This window comes from Manacus candei, unplaced genomic scaffold, assembly GCF_025592945.1.
Source record: "Manacus candei isolate 608988 ecotype Guabito, Panama unplaced genomic scaffold, ASM2559294v1 h1tg000011l, whole genome shotgun sequence".
NCBI lineage: Eukaryota > Metazoa > Chordata > Aves > Passeriformes > Pipridae > Manacus > Manacus candei.
The window spans coordinates 10,469,305-10,487,470 of NW_026138059.1; the positions used below are offsets into that span (position 1 = coordinate 10,469,305).

Below are 18,166 nucleotides of genomic sequence, written 5' to 3' on the forward strand. Positions count from 1 at the left end.
ATCAATGTGGCCGAGGCTGAGATGTTGTTTCAGGGAGTCCTTGTATCTTCTCTTTGGGGCTCCTTTCTTGCGGCAGCCGGTGGCAAGTTCACCATAAAGCAAGATCTTAGGGAGGTGGTGGTCCCCGAACCTCCGCTGCACGCGGCGCGGGGGCTGCCGGGGTGCATAGTGTATGGTAAAGTGTAGTTAAATGTTTAATACCATCCAGTATTTTCTTTAAACTGATTTAAAATATTACTGATATGTGGTGTCTTAGTCTTATTAGATTATATACCTTGCATGGGTATTTTGAATTGTAATTTATTTTTAATAGCTATTTTGTATATTTTATCTGACCCTTATATTATTTTCCTTATTGTACCTCTTTATAGTAGATTCTATTACACTTGCACCAACCATCCAAGAAAAGTATATACGAAGAAGGAAAGATGAACATGTCTAGCAGAATAATTCATTTTCATTCTAATTTAAAATGGAATGTTGAACTCAGCTTTTTTGAGAAAGAATGTTGGCATTTATATATCTGGGTTTATTACTTTTAGTTCTTCTTATCATTTAGGTTAGACAAGAAAAACTATAAAAATGAAATAAGTTTCATAATATTTGGGGGAAAAAGAGATTGTGTCTTCATGATAAATTTGTTTCTTCGAAAGATCTTTCTTATGACCTATTTAGTCAGCAAGTTCTTGTATCTGGAAAGGTTATTTCTCTTGGCTAGACAATTTCAAAATGACAGAGTGAGATTAATAATATAAATACAGGTTTTCCTTGTTCTATTGATTTATTGGATCCTAAATCTCTGAACACTTGTCTATATTAGTCATTTTACTATTGAGATATATGACAAAGAAATCACTCAGGTGTGTGAGTGTTTGCAAGAAGGAGCATCTTTGTTAAGTGCAACTGATTAGCAATATACTATAAAGAGAATTCCTCCTGTGAAAGTATCATTATACTATTTTAGATGGACCAGATATGTAGAGACATAATCCATCACTAGGAATTGTGCAAGGGAGAGGCTTAAAGGCAGGAAGGCCCTGCAGAGAGACCTCCACAAATTAGAGGACTGGGCAATCACCAACCATATGAAATTTGACAAGGAAAAGTGGCAGATTCTGCACCTGGGATGGGGCAACCCTGAATGTTCATATAGAATGGGAAATGAGATGCTGGAAAGCAGTGCCAGGAAAAGGGACCTGGGGGTCCTGATCAATGGGCAAGTTGAATATGAGTCAGCAGTGCCCTGGCAGCCAGGAGGGCCAACCCTGTCCTGGGGGCATCAGGCAAAGCATCTCCAGCTGGTCAAGGGAGGGGATTGTCCTGCTCTGCTCTGCACTGTGGTGGCCTCACCTTGAATATTGTGTGCAGTTTTAGGCACCACAATATAAGAAATATATTAAGCTCTTAGAGAGTGTCCAAAGGAGGGCAACGAAGGGCCCTTGGTGAAGGGCCCTGAGGGGAAGCTGTATGAAGAGCAGCTGAGGTCACTTGGTCTGTTCAGCCTGGAGGAGACTGAGGGTAGACTTTATCACACTCTACAACTTCCTCATGAGGGGAGGAGGAGGGTCAACCACTTTTCTCTGTGGTGACCAGTAACAGAACCCAAGGGAATGGCCTGAAGTTGTGTCAGGGGAAGTTTAGGTTGAATATTGGAAAAAGGTTCTTCACCCAGAGTTGGTTGGGTGCTGGAACAGGCTCCTCAAGGAAGTGGTCACAGTACCAAGCCTCACTGAGGTTAAGAAGTGTTTGGACAAGACTCTCAGGAACATGGTGTGACTCTTGGGGATGGGCCTGTGCAGGGCCAGCAGCTGAACTGTATGATCCTTGTGGGTCCCTTCCAACTCAGCATATTCTGTGAAATATCTTTGAAATGTGGTCATTTCTGTACTCCTATTCCATCATAACATGTAGTATCTTAAGCACTTTTGCTTTTGACATTTAATCCAGCACAGATGTAGAAAAGTCACTTGTCTGAGGCTGAGATTTCACATATAGCACTGCTATAATTGGTGGGAGACTTGGATCAGGGGACTGATCTTGCTAAGACTTAATTTATTAATTTATTTTTTTTCTAAACAAATATGAATACCAAGTTGCATATGAGTGAATGTGAGGCATATGAGGCAATGTCTTCATTGCAAACAGGTAAAGTCCATGTTGGGCTATGCCAGGATGAGTAGGATGGGCAAGGTGAGGAGGTTTATTGTTTCTTTCTGGTGCTGGTGTGGCTGCACCTGGAATACTGTGTTCAGTGGCTGTGACTCCCTGCTTCTGCAAGCACAGGGAGAAACTGGAGTGAGTCTAGCAGAGGGCCCTCTGGTCGGAGTATTTGAAAGAGTTGGGCTTATTTAGTCTGTTAGGGTAAAGATCCATAGTGGGTTACAGCTATTTGAAGGAGAGTTGCAGACAGGATGGAGCTAGAGTCATTTTGGCAGTGCTGAGTGATGTAACAAGGAAGAATGGCCACAAACTGCAGCCTGAGATGTTCAAGCTGGGTCCAATAAGGCTGATGCAGCACTGGATCAGACTGCTTGTTGAGGTTGTGGAATCTCCATCCTTGGGGGCTTTCAGGACTTGACTATTAATCCACAGCTGAACTGAACTTTTGTTGGCAACAGCCCTGCTTTGCTCTCAGTGGGAGGCTGAGCTATATGACCTCCAGAAGTCACCTACAATGAACAATAACATTCACTCTTTTGCAGTGAATGTTATTATGAAGATGTAGTCTCAGACCTCTTACCACATAAAAAAATGAATGTGTTCTTAAAAAAAAGTGATTTATTGATTTATCTCATGCTACATATGTTTCTAAGGCAGATTAGATACCTGTTTTTTTCTGCTAATTGGTAAATTTTTTTAAGACTACTTTAGATTTTGAACACTGATACTGAGACACTTAATCTTGGGTGAGATGCATCTAAGCCTAAAAAATGTAATTTCACTGGATGGAGTGGTAACTTTTTATACCACTGTCATGTCCTTCATTGCTATCATTTCTCCCCAGAAATGAAATTTAAATAGAAAACTTTTAAATTAGTACAGGTACTTAGTGTTGAGCTGCCTTGCAGAAAGACCTTTTCTCTGTAATGAAGTTGCTGTATCTTGTTAGAAAAGAAGTTAAAATGAGTGTCAAGTCATAGCTTCTTTACAGAATTTTAAGATTTATGTATTTCTGTATAATGTAAATCTACAAATAATTGAGTGCCATGTGTATGTTTTATGTGATTTTAGTTTTGGAAACTTAGGGCATGCAATCTCTTAGCAATAACCGTAGAACGTACAGATCTAAAGAGACTATATAGAGAAATAATTATTTCTCTCACACACAGAGGCTTTGTGGAAAACAGAGCTCTGTACAACCTCCTTGTCATGTTGTTCACACGCCTAGTAGCAGCGGTTGTGTTTTTGTTTGTCACTCAATCTTTATGTGTCAAGCACAACAAAAAGGGTATCTTGTCCTCCCCCACAGTGGCAAACTACAGTGGGGAAATCCTTAAACAGAGGCTTACTGGTGAATCATCCACATCCATAAAGTCTGCTTCTTACCAGTGTAGAAAGAGAGGTGCTGCTGTCAGTTTGAAATGATTCTCAGCCTCTGTAAGGCATATACTGATGAATTAAAACAACCCTCCCCCATGAACTCTCCCCAAGTATGCTGAGATAGGGGAAGAAACATCTGGGTTGCCCATAGAGATGGGACCTTAAAGAAACATCTGAAAGAATTCCAACAAAGCAGTGGTCTGGCAGGGATAGTGCTGACACTTCTCTAGCTTTTGTACAACTTTCTGGCACCAGTCGTAGCTGCAAGCCCTTATTTTGCAGGTAGACTATCTAGCCTGCTGCAGACTTGCAATATTGGCACTAATTTATGTTTATGGCAAAAAAAGAGGGAAGCTAGTAATTTGTACTCTTGAGTGGGGACTTTTGGAAGATGGTATTTTGAGCTGCAAAAAATGTCAGGCAGACTCTTTGGATTGTAACAAACCAGTGAAGCAGTTGTTAGCAGAACACAGACGATCAGAAAAAAAGTCAGAAGTTCAGAAACCAAGTCTTGGCTTGTTCTTCCTTATCAATCAGGATAATAAACTTCACACAGGCAGGCAGACAGCCCATCTCAGTAAAACCTCAGAAAGTCTTTGAATTAAAAGTGAAAATAAGATCTTCTGAGTTGCTTCTTCTGCATCACTGGCTTGTGGCAAGTGCATTTTTTCAGCAGTAAAAGAAACTGGCCTGAGTTACCAGAGACCAGGCTTTTTATACTTTTCATTGGATGTTTTCTCATGTCTGATGTTAGGGTGTTGTTTTCAGTTTGTCAGATCTGCTGGAGCATTAGTGAGTCCTTATCAATACACTGTTCAGCTACAAGTTTCATGGTGCTGCACTGCATCGAATTTAATTCCTCTCAATCATGCAACTTTATGCTGTTCTAGGAGTTGTGATCCACCTATCAGCAGCAGAGCTGCCTGGATAAGCTTATTTTTTCTCATTCTTTTCCCTCGTGCACACTACAGCATCTAGCAGTAGTAAAACCACAGTGATTAACGTGTTTAAAATAAATGAAAGATGTGGGGTCAAGTGCCATTACAACAGTGGCCTGCTATGAGACAGCTTCTTATCTGTATGGAGAAAGTACTTCTAAATAACTGTCAGTGTCACAGCAGCGCTATAAAGGTCAATCTGTTCAGTGCATGTGTTTCATATTCTATTTTTCTGACTTTTTTTGCCTTTGAGTCAAGATCACAGCTGAAGTCCAATCTTCTATTAGTTATTCGAGATGGAGATAATTTCAACAAGCTTTTGTATTGGATTTTTATATACCAGGCGTGTTAAACTGGTTTTGTAGTAATTGTATATAAAATTATATACATGCACATGTGTGTGTGTGAGCCTGCATATATATATATATATATATATATATATATATTTACTTCAACTGTTAGAGATGTCATTTTTCAACTGAGTGTTAAAATGGAGATTTCAGAGATTTGTGACTTAAAATGTACTGTGCTTTCTTGTTCTAGTAGGACTTTTACAAGTATATCAGAATTATCTGCCAATATGATTACATTCCCTGTGATTTTAATTGATTCGGGTATTTGGATTCTAAACAAGAGCTTTCTTCTACAGCTTGATACTAACTCCTGAAACAGCTTGGTTTTAAGGGATACTTCAAAATATTTCCTCCATGTGTATATATATTTGTACATTATGCTAAATAATTTTTAAGACAACCATCTCCAAACAGTAGTGTGTGGATGAAATAGTAATTGCACATTTAGAGATTGTCTGTTTGTTATGATGGAATTTTATTTCCTTCATTTCTATACTTGAATATTTTGCAGACTATAACTGCATATTTACATGACTGTTTGACTTTTCTGGCCTGGGAGGACTTGGGATTCTTTTATGGGAAGGGAATATAACAACTCTGTCACTATTACTGTTTGCTACCTCCAAACATAAAATATTAGGAGGCTTAAACTTTTATTCGCGTGACTGTTGTCATTGCAGTATGGTATATATGAAAATACAAAAAAGTCACGTGGAAGCAAAATGTCCTGATACACAAAGGCATTCAGCTGCAGTTTCTGAAGGTGATAATTATATAAATGTAACTAAACTTTTATATAGTTCTGTTTTAAAATTCTTCCTGCAGAAACACTTTTTTGAAGATTATTTTGCAGCCATTAAGAAATGTGTGCTGAAAATAGAATTGCATTTTTCATGCTAACTTTGAGTTCTCTTAAGTTTTGTTATATTTGGATATAAATGTGACATCTTAAAATAAAGACATTATAATTTTCTATTTTTTTTTTTTTTGCAGAGTCACAGTGTACACTCTGTGGGGAACCTGAAGGTGAGTGTGTTTTCACACTAATGTTTTTCAAAGCAGCTAGAGGTGAACACTTGACTCAACTCACATGTACAATAGATTGGAAATATTACGTGAATAATGAAAAACAAGGAAAGACATTCTTCCCATGGTTAGATATGAAAAATGAATTGAATTAAGCTGAGAAAAGCACAGTACATGCTCTAGGCAGGAAATACCTTAAAGGACAAATATTCTATTAGAGCAAAAATTGAAATATGTGTTTCTTATTCTTTTGAGTGTTTGTCAAATTAATTTTGGGGTACGAGAGAGTGCAAAGACACTTTTAAGGACATCAATTTGAGGATGGAAAATAAAGATAATGGACATAAAAGGGAAATGAAAAAATGTTTTTAGATTTGATATTACATTTACAGAGAGGCTAACACATTTCAGCAGGTGAAGTAAATTAATACTACTTCTGAAATTAAGATAATTAAGCAATAACTTATGCAGTACAAATATATGCCCACATGACAGTATTTGGAGATTTGTTTTGTTTGGTTTTTTTCCCAAGTGACTAATTAAATGCCAAGGTGAGACCCACAATTTACCTAAATGAACGCTGAAGCAACGAGATTACGATTTTTAAAGCAACCTATTTTTGAGGAAAATATCTCTAATTTATTTATTTATTAACATTGATGCTGTTATAAAGAAAAGGTTGAAAGGCTGACCTTAGTTTCAAATCAACCTGGAGTCTTTCTAAGAAACAGAGTTCAAAATAGCAAATGTAAATGCTGGAGCAAAGTATATTAACTAAAAAATAAAATTATAGATGCTAGGCTGTTCCCAAACACATTCAGCTTTATATCTTGAATAATTTCTGAAAGAAAAAATTAAGCTTCTAATGTTTTATAAATTTAGGAGAGATGAGTTATTAGGAGAGGAAGCCTGGAAGTGGAAGGCTTTGAGACTTTGCATCTAATGAAATAACTCAGTAAATTAAATATTAATTATCTGCTTCTCCCTTGTTATCTACTGAGAAATAATTGGTTTAGACAAAATTTTTTACTGCATTCTGACTTAGAAATTTTTTTGACTGCATTCCTTTAAAAAACAGTCACTTCCTGATTTTTTTCATTTTCTTTGTCCTTTATGTGATAAATTTATAATAGCACAAATACATATATGAAAAGGAAAAATAAGATAGATGTTTGTTTGCCTTTCATGGCAATCTTTCCTGCTCAGATTGTCCAGTGTTGAAGTTATTCATTGAATTAGTTCTGGTTTACTACATGCTGTGCCTCCTTTCATTTTTTTGTTACTGCTATTTCATACCTGTTCAGCTTTGCAAAAATTAGTAAATGTAAGTGGACTTTGTAGAAAGAGAATTAAAAAAAAAAAAAGAGGGGCAGTAAATTTTTTTAACATTTGTATTACTGAAAACTCGCAATCAAATGATAAATATATATTGCTGTAGGAAAAGGCCTCAAGAACATAACATTCAGTTTTTAACTATTTTGAAATGAACTTTCCCAGGAGTGAATGTCTCATGGATCACCAGTCTCTCCTCTCAACACAGTATTACTGGAATGCTAATTAAGTAATGATCTGCCTCAGTTTTAAAAATATGGACGTAAATGTCATAGTGAATTTTTTTCCTTGCCAGATTAGCTTAAGTTCTGATCTAACACTGAACATTCACAGAAGTTTTGGATGTGGTTTTGTGATGAAGAAGCAGTTTCTCTATAGATATGGCTTTAGTTTTTAGAAGGCCATTGTAAGAGAAACCTCACATCTCTGTTGTATAAACAAAAAAAAACCAAAGAAAGAAACCTCAAAAAATATGATTTTCCTCTGCAACATTTTATAAATTTTGCTATGGTTTCATAGTAGACTAAGACAAGGGAAGAACTAAAAAATCAAGTTTTTGTGGTTTTCTATGTGGAATTTCTGACTTCTCTGTAGCCTTCTTCAGAAGTTTTACATTGTGTAGTTTGCATTTTTTGTATCTGAGGAAAGTTCAGAGAATATCAGTTAATGTTAGATACTGTTTGCCTCCTTTTTTCCCTTCTCCTTTTCAGAAACAAAATCGAAGTTCACTAAGTACATTAATGTACTTTAGTATATTAAGATGAATTTGCAAAATTGTAGGACAGACACCCCACAGTGTAGACCTCCTGTATTAATTTCCAAAGTGGAGAGACTCATTCAAGAGCAGAGACCCAATCAAGAAATAGTAGATGTGAGGAAATCTCCCTGACTTGGGAGAGAAGACAGTGCTTCACATCTTACCTCTTCTGAGTTCCTCTGCCATTTCTTGAAAAACCTGCAGGCAGCTAGGGTTGAGTTTCTGATCATCTTCTGCCTTCTGTAACAGAGATGGCAGAATGGAAGTGTTTTGCAAGCCACATATTCTGATTATCAAATTGGTCGTCTGCAGTCTCACTGTTCTTATTATGGTTCATCCTTTCTCTGACCATCACTCCCCCTTCAAAACCAGCAGTTTTGTTCTGGATTATCAGTATATCCAAGTGTAATTAGCAAATGACTGTGTAAAACAGAGCTCTTCACTTGGGGCCCTTTGATAAGTTTTTAGCAGTAGATGCTGCTCTGTAGGAAGCAAATGCGTTTATCTGCATATGTGATATTGCACAGGTATGAGCAACGTGGGCCCGTATTTTATAAAGTGAAAAATACCAGATTTGGAAGCAAGTATGAGTATGAGGGTACAGATTTCTCGTTTCAGTGTTTTTCCTGGGGAACTTGTGGTTCCACAGGCAATGTGTCATGTGTCTTCCTGTGCATCCCATCTAAAGAGAATGGTGGACAATACTGAAGTCTCTGTTTGAGAATCAGTCTTTTGTATAAGCTGTATGTTTTCTGTTTCAAAAATCATGGGTCTGCTCTGTTATTGCAGAGCATGTTAGCCACCATTCCTGCCAGTGTGGGATGTTTGAAGATCACGAGGCCTATTTTATACTGGGAGGAAACTAAAGTTGCAGAATCCCATTAGTGTGGCTACTTCGAGCTGATCCCTCTTCTGGAAATACAAGAGCAGCAATGATGTGTTTTCAGACAGGTGACAACAGCCGCCTTTGCAGAAGTGATCTGCAGTTGACAGATTGTGTTGTCCTGGTAAACATCGTAGGGTTGTTCTTCTTTGCCTTATTCCTGCTCAGATTTTTAAGTGAGGACAGCATGTTATAGACAAGTGTCTAGCTCAGTCTTTGTGACAGCCAAAGTACTCTGTTGGAAAGACTGGAGGAGTCATGAGAAGTTTCAGTTATCCCCATTAATCCTCTAGCAGATGTTTCTGTTCTTTCTAAATCTTTGTATCTATTCACAGGTTTTGAAAGGATTATATTATCAAATATAATTTTCTATGTTACCAAAGCAGAAAACAAGTCATTTTGATGGCAGCTAAGACTTCAGCAGACTATTCTGTCTTCTCAAAGCCTATGCAAAGGGAAGCTTTTCTTCCAGGCATTTTTAATATCCTTCACAACTGCAGAAGTGATTTACTCTTTCTATAATTTCTCCAGGTAGTTCAGATTCTTTCTCAGTGTCTCAGATCTCTTTTGGCCTGTGGTATGCACCAACAGTTTGAATTAAGATGCCCATTATTTTTTGCCAGTAACTGGCACAAGAAGTGGTTGGTGGGTTCAAGCTCGTGGTAGCAAACTTAGAATAGTGACTCTCCAATAAGTAGTAAAATAAATGTGAGACCTATTTCTTAATATATCTCACATTGCACATTGGGTTTTTTTTTCCAAACTTGTTATTTTGTTAAGTTAAACAGTTAGTAGTTCATACAGCCAATGCATAGATACTGCATGAGTCCAAGTGTCAAAAGATTGAGAAAGTTCTGACAATTGTATTTTATCTGACAAATCCAACTGTCAGAAGATTAAGATTTAGATTTTCAAGCTAAGATGCAAAAATAATTTTGTATAAAATTATTATATGTAAGTAAATTTGTGTAAAATTTTAACAAAGTTACAAGAATGCTAGATAATGTCACTCATTTACCCATACAGAAGTTTATGCCAATTAATTTTAGAAGGGATTTTAATATGATTAATAGTGGAGGATGGGTTTAATTTTTTTTTAATTTTATTTTCATTTAGTAAAAGAAGTTTTAAATACTCTGCAAGAAAAACAAATTGTACAATTTAATTGTTTGCTCACAGGATGCATAAAGTAGAATTTGGGAAATATAAGAAATATAAATAAATAATTTACAGTAACAGCAAAAAGCTCATATTTTTCTTGATGAAAAAAATGCCTTTTTCAGCTATGTCAATGTTGGAGTGGTGTATTTATTTCAGGTACTATCAGCTTTGCCACCCTCTGTACTCTATTTAATACTAGGGTGTTGGAGTTTGTGGGGGAAATAAGCCTGGGTTTTTGCTTTGTTTTATTGGTCTGTTTTATTTTTGTTTTGTTTTTATTTTTTGTGGTTTTTTTAATAAAGAATCTGGAGAGTAGGTAGTTCAGAAAAAAATACCTTAAGCTTGGCAATATGTCTTAATATTGATGATGTTCCATCTGTGTAGTTCTGGCTCTGAATATAAACATTTCCCAGGATATCTAGTGGAAAACTATTATAGGCATATTAATAACTCCAGAGAATTTTCCTAATCTTCATCTTACTAATCTTAACATTTAGTAATCCACACTGAGAACTCACAGTCTTTCCACTGTTAGCAATGACTTTCAAGAGTCCTGTAGTCTTAACTTTTTTATACTTCTGCTGTATTTACTAGACCGACAATTATCAGTAATAAAATTAAAATTGTCTAAGGAAGCAAAGTACATTTCTCAACACATAATCCTGAAATTTTTAAGGAAAGAATAACAGATCATAAAATCTACTTTGTCTAATTTTAATATTTCTCCTTTTCTTGCTAATTATTTAGAAAAATAAATCACAGTTGCTTCTTCAAATAAGAAAGTTTGTTATTCTGTATATATATCACTGAAATGCTTAAATAGATTATGGTTCCTGCTATCAACATAATAATAATTTGTAATTATTGCTTGAAGTGATTGACATAATGCTGACTATTCAGTTATGTATGAAAAATTTTATGTAAATACGGGGTCAAGGTCTTTGATCTTTCTGCTTTGATCTGTTTGTACACCAATACATTGGTTTTCAGGAACACTCACATCTGTGTACCTGTGTGAACTTCCTTGCTAGCATTTAAATAACAGGTTATGGTAAAATTACTGGTAGTATGAACCTTCCTCCTGATCTAAGTGTCATTAATGAACTTTATTTTTAACAATTTAGCTACTGCTCTCAAAGTGAAGTGATTTGTTATTTCATCTTCATGAAAATGTTTTCAAGTTTCATAGAAATATATGCTATCATTCGCCATTGTGTAATCTGTAAATATTGTACTTTTTTTTACAAAAATATGTAATTCAGGTACACTACATGTTTTTAAAAATTATGTACAAAATTTGGAGATTGCATGAACCTAAATATCTTTAAATTTCTTTCTCTCCAGGCTAATATGTGGGATTCTACTCATTAATTTCTTTAAGATACCAACTTATAGTATATTCACAATGTGCATTATTCTTGAACTGTGCTGAGTTTTAAATAAAGTGAAGAGTTGAGATGTGTATCCTGATTTTTAGGAAAGAGTTACAGTATTTTTTTATTCAAATGATACTGAACTGTATCTTCATGTTGCCTCCTTTTGGGCAGACAGCAAAAGTTGTCTACAGTATTTCTGCTAAAGATTTTGTTGCTGAGAAAGCTCTCAGTGTCTAGTCATACTTGAAATATTTGAAGGTTCATTTTTGAACTCATCTATAGTTTATATTTGTATAGTTTGCAAATTCATATATGATATGAGTAAAATGAATACTTTTGTCTGTAACTAGTAATAAAGCTGCCCATTTTATGTAGTTGTACTGAATAGAGAATGGTATATTTAAAGGGCTAGGACCTATGTAAGCTGAGGGTGAGGTATGGTGATACTAATTTAGGTATGTTTCTTTTACAGAATATCTTGTGATAATGTAAGGTAAAAGTCTTTAAAGAAAAAATCGCATTTTATTTTAAGAAAATATTTTTTTAAAAACATGTTTTCCAGGCCTTCACCTGTCATTTATATTTTGAATAAATTAAGTAAATTCTTCAGCTGTTTTTATTTCTCATATGTGCAGGAAACAGCTGTACTCAAAACTACATTGTTATCCTTGTTTTTTTCTTTTGCTGATCCACTCTTGTGACTTGTGCAAACCAAAAAACAAACAAACAAAAAAAAGCAAACCTAATTTAATTTGAACAAACAGGATGTAATCCCAAATGCAGAAGCTATTCTTTGTACATTCATTTTACATTGTTGTGATTAAAAAAACCAACCAAACAAAACCAAAGACAAGGACCATCTCATCTCTTTTGTTTCAGTATAAATAAATAAATTAAAAGCCAATTTGACCCTGAGATCAGTTGGTTAGAGCCTGGTGCCAGTAATGCCAAGGTTGTGGGGTTGGTCTCTGTGGGGACCACTCACTTAAGGGTTGGACTTGATGATCCTTGTGGGTCCCTTCCAACTCAGAATATCCTGTGATTTCAGGGAATGAGGGAAGAAGAGTTGGCCTCAGAGGCTGTAATCAGAACACACTTAATGTTTCACGCAGCATCAGAAATGTGAATATTTCCTTTGCCAGTAGTGAATGAAGGTGCACATGTAATTTAGTCCTTCAGGGGACTAAATAGTCCTCAGGACTTCAGTATTTGCTAGAGCAGAGAGCAATGTAAGTAAGGTCAGTGTAGCCTAGAAGATCCTATTTTAAATTAACCTTTGCATAGAAGTAGATAAGAATAAATACACAATTCTTTCTTCCATTTTTCGTCTTTTGCTAACTGTTTAGCATGTTTTCATATTCAATGAAATGTCCTGTTTTGAATAGTTCATATATGTCAGATTTGTCTGCTAAATGTTAATTTCTGCAGGAGCACCCTTCTCTTAAAGATATTATTTTAGAAGTATGTATCATAAATGAAACCATTTCTTTTATAATGTGAGCTCTCTGTGCTTTCCCTTAGCTTCTAATTTTCATGCTCTGCAATGCTTAGGGTTTGTGTATTCATTCAACTGTAATACTGCTTTGTATGTATATAAAGCAGATCTCTTTATGTTTAACAGTAATGTCTCCAGAATATTGCCTACAGCTTCTAGCATACTTTATGTTTTAGAAACATACTTCTTCACCTTTGTAGGATAAGAAACATCATGGATTCCTACCAAAACATACAGATTTATTTAAAAAACAAAAAAAAAGTTACATTTCAGCATTCATTCCTTATTTAATTTACTATGGATTTGAGCCAGTAAAGCTGAAATGGCTGGTCTCATGGGTCAGTTTTAAGTTCTGCAGTGTATAGCTTGAGGTGGACAGTTTGCAGGCTTGATTTGACTTTCACCATATCACTTCCTGGACCTGTCCCTTAGTCCCAGGCTCAGAGCAGACTCAGATGGTCAGTCTGGCCTCTGCTAACACCTACTTATAAGGAAACCTAGACCTGCCTTAGCTTGCAGCTCTAAATCTAACTGGAGCCATGTGTCACTGTCACTATCTGTCTGCTTCTAGGAAAAGGTGAAGCTAATTCTAGATGTAAAGCTGAACACCAGTGAGATGCAAAATGCTGTACAGCATCACCGTATCTTCCGTATGCAAGGTTAAGTTATTGCTTCTTGATCAGCATTTAACTCTTCTGCGTAGAGAGAGGGTTTTAAGAAAATCTGTTGTAAGGTTTGGGAAGCACAGCTGTAACAGAAAGCAAAGAAATCCTTCCTTTCTTATCACCACACACCGAGACCTTCAAGACTGAGTATTTCCAATCCATCTTCTGAAACCCATGCACAGATAAATTACATGATTATTATTGCACACATGTACACATTTCATTCTGACTGAGCAAAACATGAATGATTTTTACTTCTATTCTAGATCATCAATCTGAAAAGGTTAAGAAACAATGCAATAGCAAAAGGAATGCTTTTTTGAAGCCAAAACCTGCATTAATTTAAAATAGATTTCCATACAGGAGGAACGCTGACTTCTCCTAGAGTGTGCATTTGCATAAATCTTAGATAACTTCTGGCAATGTTCACCTCAACAATTTATGAAAATCCTGAGCTCTTACTTTGTGCAGAGCTACAACCAGTATTAGTGGAAATATTATGTAGAAAAAGAGCTAGGACTTTCACAGCAAAGAACTTCAAGCAGAATGCTTTAAATTTCTATACCTGCTGATTATTTTCCATCCTCTATCATCACAATTTTAGTCACTGGAATCTTCACATACCTTATAAAATATTAAAGCCGACATTTTTCTGTAATAATATGTGATAAAGAAATAACTTTGAATATGTAGTTGGAAATATTTTTTTCATATCTGCTGACTGACCACGAAAATGAAAAGTACGATGGCAGCAACTGTGTTAATAGCAATTAACTTGTGCAGTGGAATGTTTAGCAAGCTCTTCAGTGCTGATCTCTGAAAAATATATTTCAGAAAAATCTTGACATGGTATTATTCCAGTCTCTTGAAGAATTGACTTTAAGGTGCATAAAGAGGCAGAATGTGCCACAGTGTCGTTCTTACCCCAGAGCTAGTTTGCCAGGTTTTAACTGCATACAATGTAACAGAAACTTGGGTTAGTATGTTCTTTTCCCATAGCTTCTTTTTTAAGTGGTACAAGTGGAGTACCGCTGTATGCCTCAGCATGCTTAGCAAAACGAGTAGAGTAAGCTGTTATTTTAATGCTACACAAGGGTCATAGCTCAGTCTTTATTTGTTTTACTTAAGGTACCTCATGAAAAGATAATGAAACAAATGTATTCTGCCAGATATAGGGCTTCATACATGGTCCAACTAGTTACTTGGAAGAAAAAGAGTTAATAATTTTCTTCACTGTTTAGAATGGACTCATTGTTTAATTAGAAACTTTGAATGTTGAACTTGTTTTCAATAATGTCCATTATTAGCCTTCTTTATGAGATGGACTAATTATTAAAACATGGAAATTATTTCTCTTTCAGCATATGTGGAGGCAGTAACCTCTTGGGGGTTTTAGCTTATGTTAAATTTTCATTATGCCCATTACATTTCTTGTTTGTCAACTGTATCATGACAGTGTCCTTTTTAAGAACTAAATGTCTATGCAAATCAGATGTTCCGAAAAGAAACTTCTAAAAGTGTTGAGATAATTCCGTCTCTTTGTGCTCTAACAAGAGGATCCAAAACTAGTGATGGAACAACATTCCTTTTGTAGATTATTGTAAGTTATGGATTTAATGAACTAAATAAGTCTTTAAGTTAATCCCTTGAGTGGCACCATGGAGATTTTATTTTCACCTTTTCCTCAGTAACCTTCAGTTCATCATATTGATATAGAAGAAAATTAATTCCCTTACTGATGGAGAACATGTGGGTGTTTTCGTACTGCCTTTGTTTTCCTTTGTATTTACTCTATATAAACTACTTTAAAAATAATTTTGTGCTAGACATAGTGATTTTCACTTTTCTGGTGTTGAAGCACCTAATTAAGTGATTGTTTAACCACTGCAATATTTGCCTTGTATCACAGAAACAGCAGAGATATTTCTGAAGCTAAGCCAAAATATTCTTCTTTATTTGGCCTATGTTAGCAGGCTAGACACTTTATGATCCATTCAGTTCAAATTCTGGCCTTTTCTTCTGCTAGCTAAATCTAACTCTAATATCATAAGGTTTACATATGTGCTATGTTTTCTAGCTAGCCAGCTGCTGAGAGTTTAAACCCAGCTTGGGAAAGGGTTACTTGGAATGATTTATTTCATGTTGTAAAAGCACTCAGATAAAAGAACATGTTATGACTGTCTCTGTTATGAGAAATTCTTTGGAGCCATCAATATGTAATTTAGGAATTATGCTAGATAACAAAGGTTCTCTGCCTGAAAAGGTTGAGTCTGAGTGCACTTTGTTTTAAATATGGGGCTTTTTTATGCTCTCTATATGAATGTCTTCGTATTCATATAAAACCTAAAAAAGGTAACAGGAAAAATTCTTGCTTTAGATAGAAGACTATCAATGTAGGGTTTCTAAGTTTCAACAACCATAGATATAATTACAGCTCCCACAAGACATATAGCTAAGGGCAAACTCAGCTTTCAAGGCTGAATTCTGGATATTTGGGAAATAAACGACAGATTCACTGACTGATGGAGGATTTCAGGTAACCAAGAGATCAAATTCCACTTAACAAAGGAGAGGCCCGTGTTGTGGAAGAGAAGTTTTCAATGATGAAGCTTACACAAGAACAGAATTGGAAAAACATAAAGAGGATAGTGATAGTCAAGAGCAGCAAGGAACAAAAGAAGTTTGTTATTTTTATGACACAGTGTAGCTGCTTTTCTCGTGGTGGATCATGACTTAAGTCACAATAAGCTAAATGTGATTTATTTGCAGAATCTTTATAAATCTAATTTCTTTGTTAGCGTTCAATGTCTTTAACCTTGAAAAGGTGAACTCAGATTACCCGTAACCTGAAAGGAGACAGACACATTTATGCTCCCCCAAACTGATATAGCTGAGCTTCAAGTTCCCATTCTGTGACAAGAGAGTAGAGAGACCATGGAAGGAGATTAACCACACCCATTTCTCTTAATGGGATGCAGCAGCATCCAGCAAAAAAGATCAGCTATGGATGTCATGGAAGATGTAACAGAAGAGGGACCAAGTCCAACATCGTCTTTGGAATTCTTGCTCTATTCCATTGATGCAGGGGTTTTTTTTTCCAGTCTCATAACCTCCAAAGGATGATGGATTTAATGCCTACAGTGAATTTGGTCCCATTTTAACATTTTAATATGTTTGTGGAAAACATTTGTACTCTTCTAAACTACACACTACCTTTCTGCCATAATTATTTCAAAGTAGCAAGCTCAGGATTTGATTTATGCGAATGACTAGGCAATGCAAACTGAAGTAATTAATGTGTTTGAAATGAGACAGTTACAGAAATTTTGCACTAAGTTTCTTCTGCAAGACAGATGAGGTTGAAAACTTTGCGCCTGTGTCTGTTCTCTATTCCTAACATTATCTTTTAGAAAGATCAGCCTCTGAATATGATGACATATAAAGACTTGTGCAAGATATTTTAACTAGACATTGACAAATCAATCATTCCAACTCACAGGGGAAAGAAATAGGCAATTTGTTACTGTCTCCAAGAATGATGGAGATAACAGGCAGAAGAGCTGGAGAAGAATCCTAAGTGCAACACTGATAGAAGCAGAAACAAAATCAACCCTAGTTGACTATGTAGTTGGCGACTATTCCTGCTGACTGATTGCAAAGTATTGCAATCAAAGTACACTTGCTGTTTGGGTCTAAATAACTATCATCCTGTTGCAAACCTGTGTTACCCTCACAACTAAAAATGAGATTACCCATTAACATCTAATGAATTCCATTTACAGTTAAAACTTTGGAAACAACAACTCTAGAGATATAAATTTCACACTTAGAATTAAAAAGAGTAATGTTCCATATCATATTCTGGGACACTGCTGCAGATTCATTATTAAATAATAGATAATATTAAATAATACGTTATTGTAGCTAAAAAAAAATCACAGTCACTCTATATGGTTTTCAGTATATCATTTTTGTCAGAGGGTATTTTTTGCAGAAAAACCTGCTGCCAGAGAATCAAGTGGTTCCAGCTGAGAATTAGAAAAAAAGCCCAAATCAACATTTGAATTACTTTTAAGGTTTAAAAGCTGTAGTAGTAAGCAGTGCAATTAAACACTGCATTTTATTTCTGAAAGGAGTGTAGGAATCCCAGTTAAGGACTTTTTTTTGTTGGTTTATATACTGGTTTATTAACAAGAGTTCTTTCATTTTATTATTTTTCTTAATTCAGTAAGAGATCAGTGTCCTATTTTAAGCTGCTGCGAATCAGCTGTCATTCAATGGGCACCTAAGTGAATACAGTAACAGAAGGCTCTGAGGCAGAACCTAACACATATAGATAGTTTTAAATAGAATCATAGAAGCATAGAATTGTTTGTGTTGGAAGGGACCTTAAAGATCATCTTGTTCCAACTCCCACCATGGACAGAGACACCTTCCACTAGACCACATTGCTCAAAGCTCCATCCAACCTGACTTGAACACTCCCAGGGATGTTCACAACTGCTCTGGGCAACCTAATCAAGTGCCTCACCACCCTTACAGTGAAGAATTTCTTCCTTATATCTAAATCTCTCCTCTTTCAGTTTAGTAAATACGTAAGTATGCTTTTTATTTAGTGATTGGTTGGTTACTAAATTTTA

The 18,166-nt window shown here is 35.7% G+C and overlaps 1 protein-coding gene across 12 annotated transcripts in view; it reads left to right on the forward strand.

The window, feature by feature from the left end:
- Nucleotides 1–18,166, forward strand: part of DLGAP2 (DLG associated protein 2) — a 455,335-nt gene that overhangs the window by 209,062 nt on the left and 228,107 nt on the right. For all 12 annotated transcript variants that reach the window (XM_051778092.1, XM_051778093.1, XM_051778086.1 and 9 more), the window contains one exon: nucleotides 5,825–5,857. In XM_051778092.1, the coding sequence (XP_051634052.1) occupies nucleotides 5,825–5,857 (33 nt within the window). The remainder of the gene's footprint in view (nucleotides 1–5,824; nucleotides 5,858–18,166) is intronic.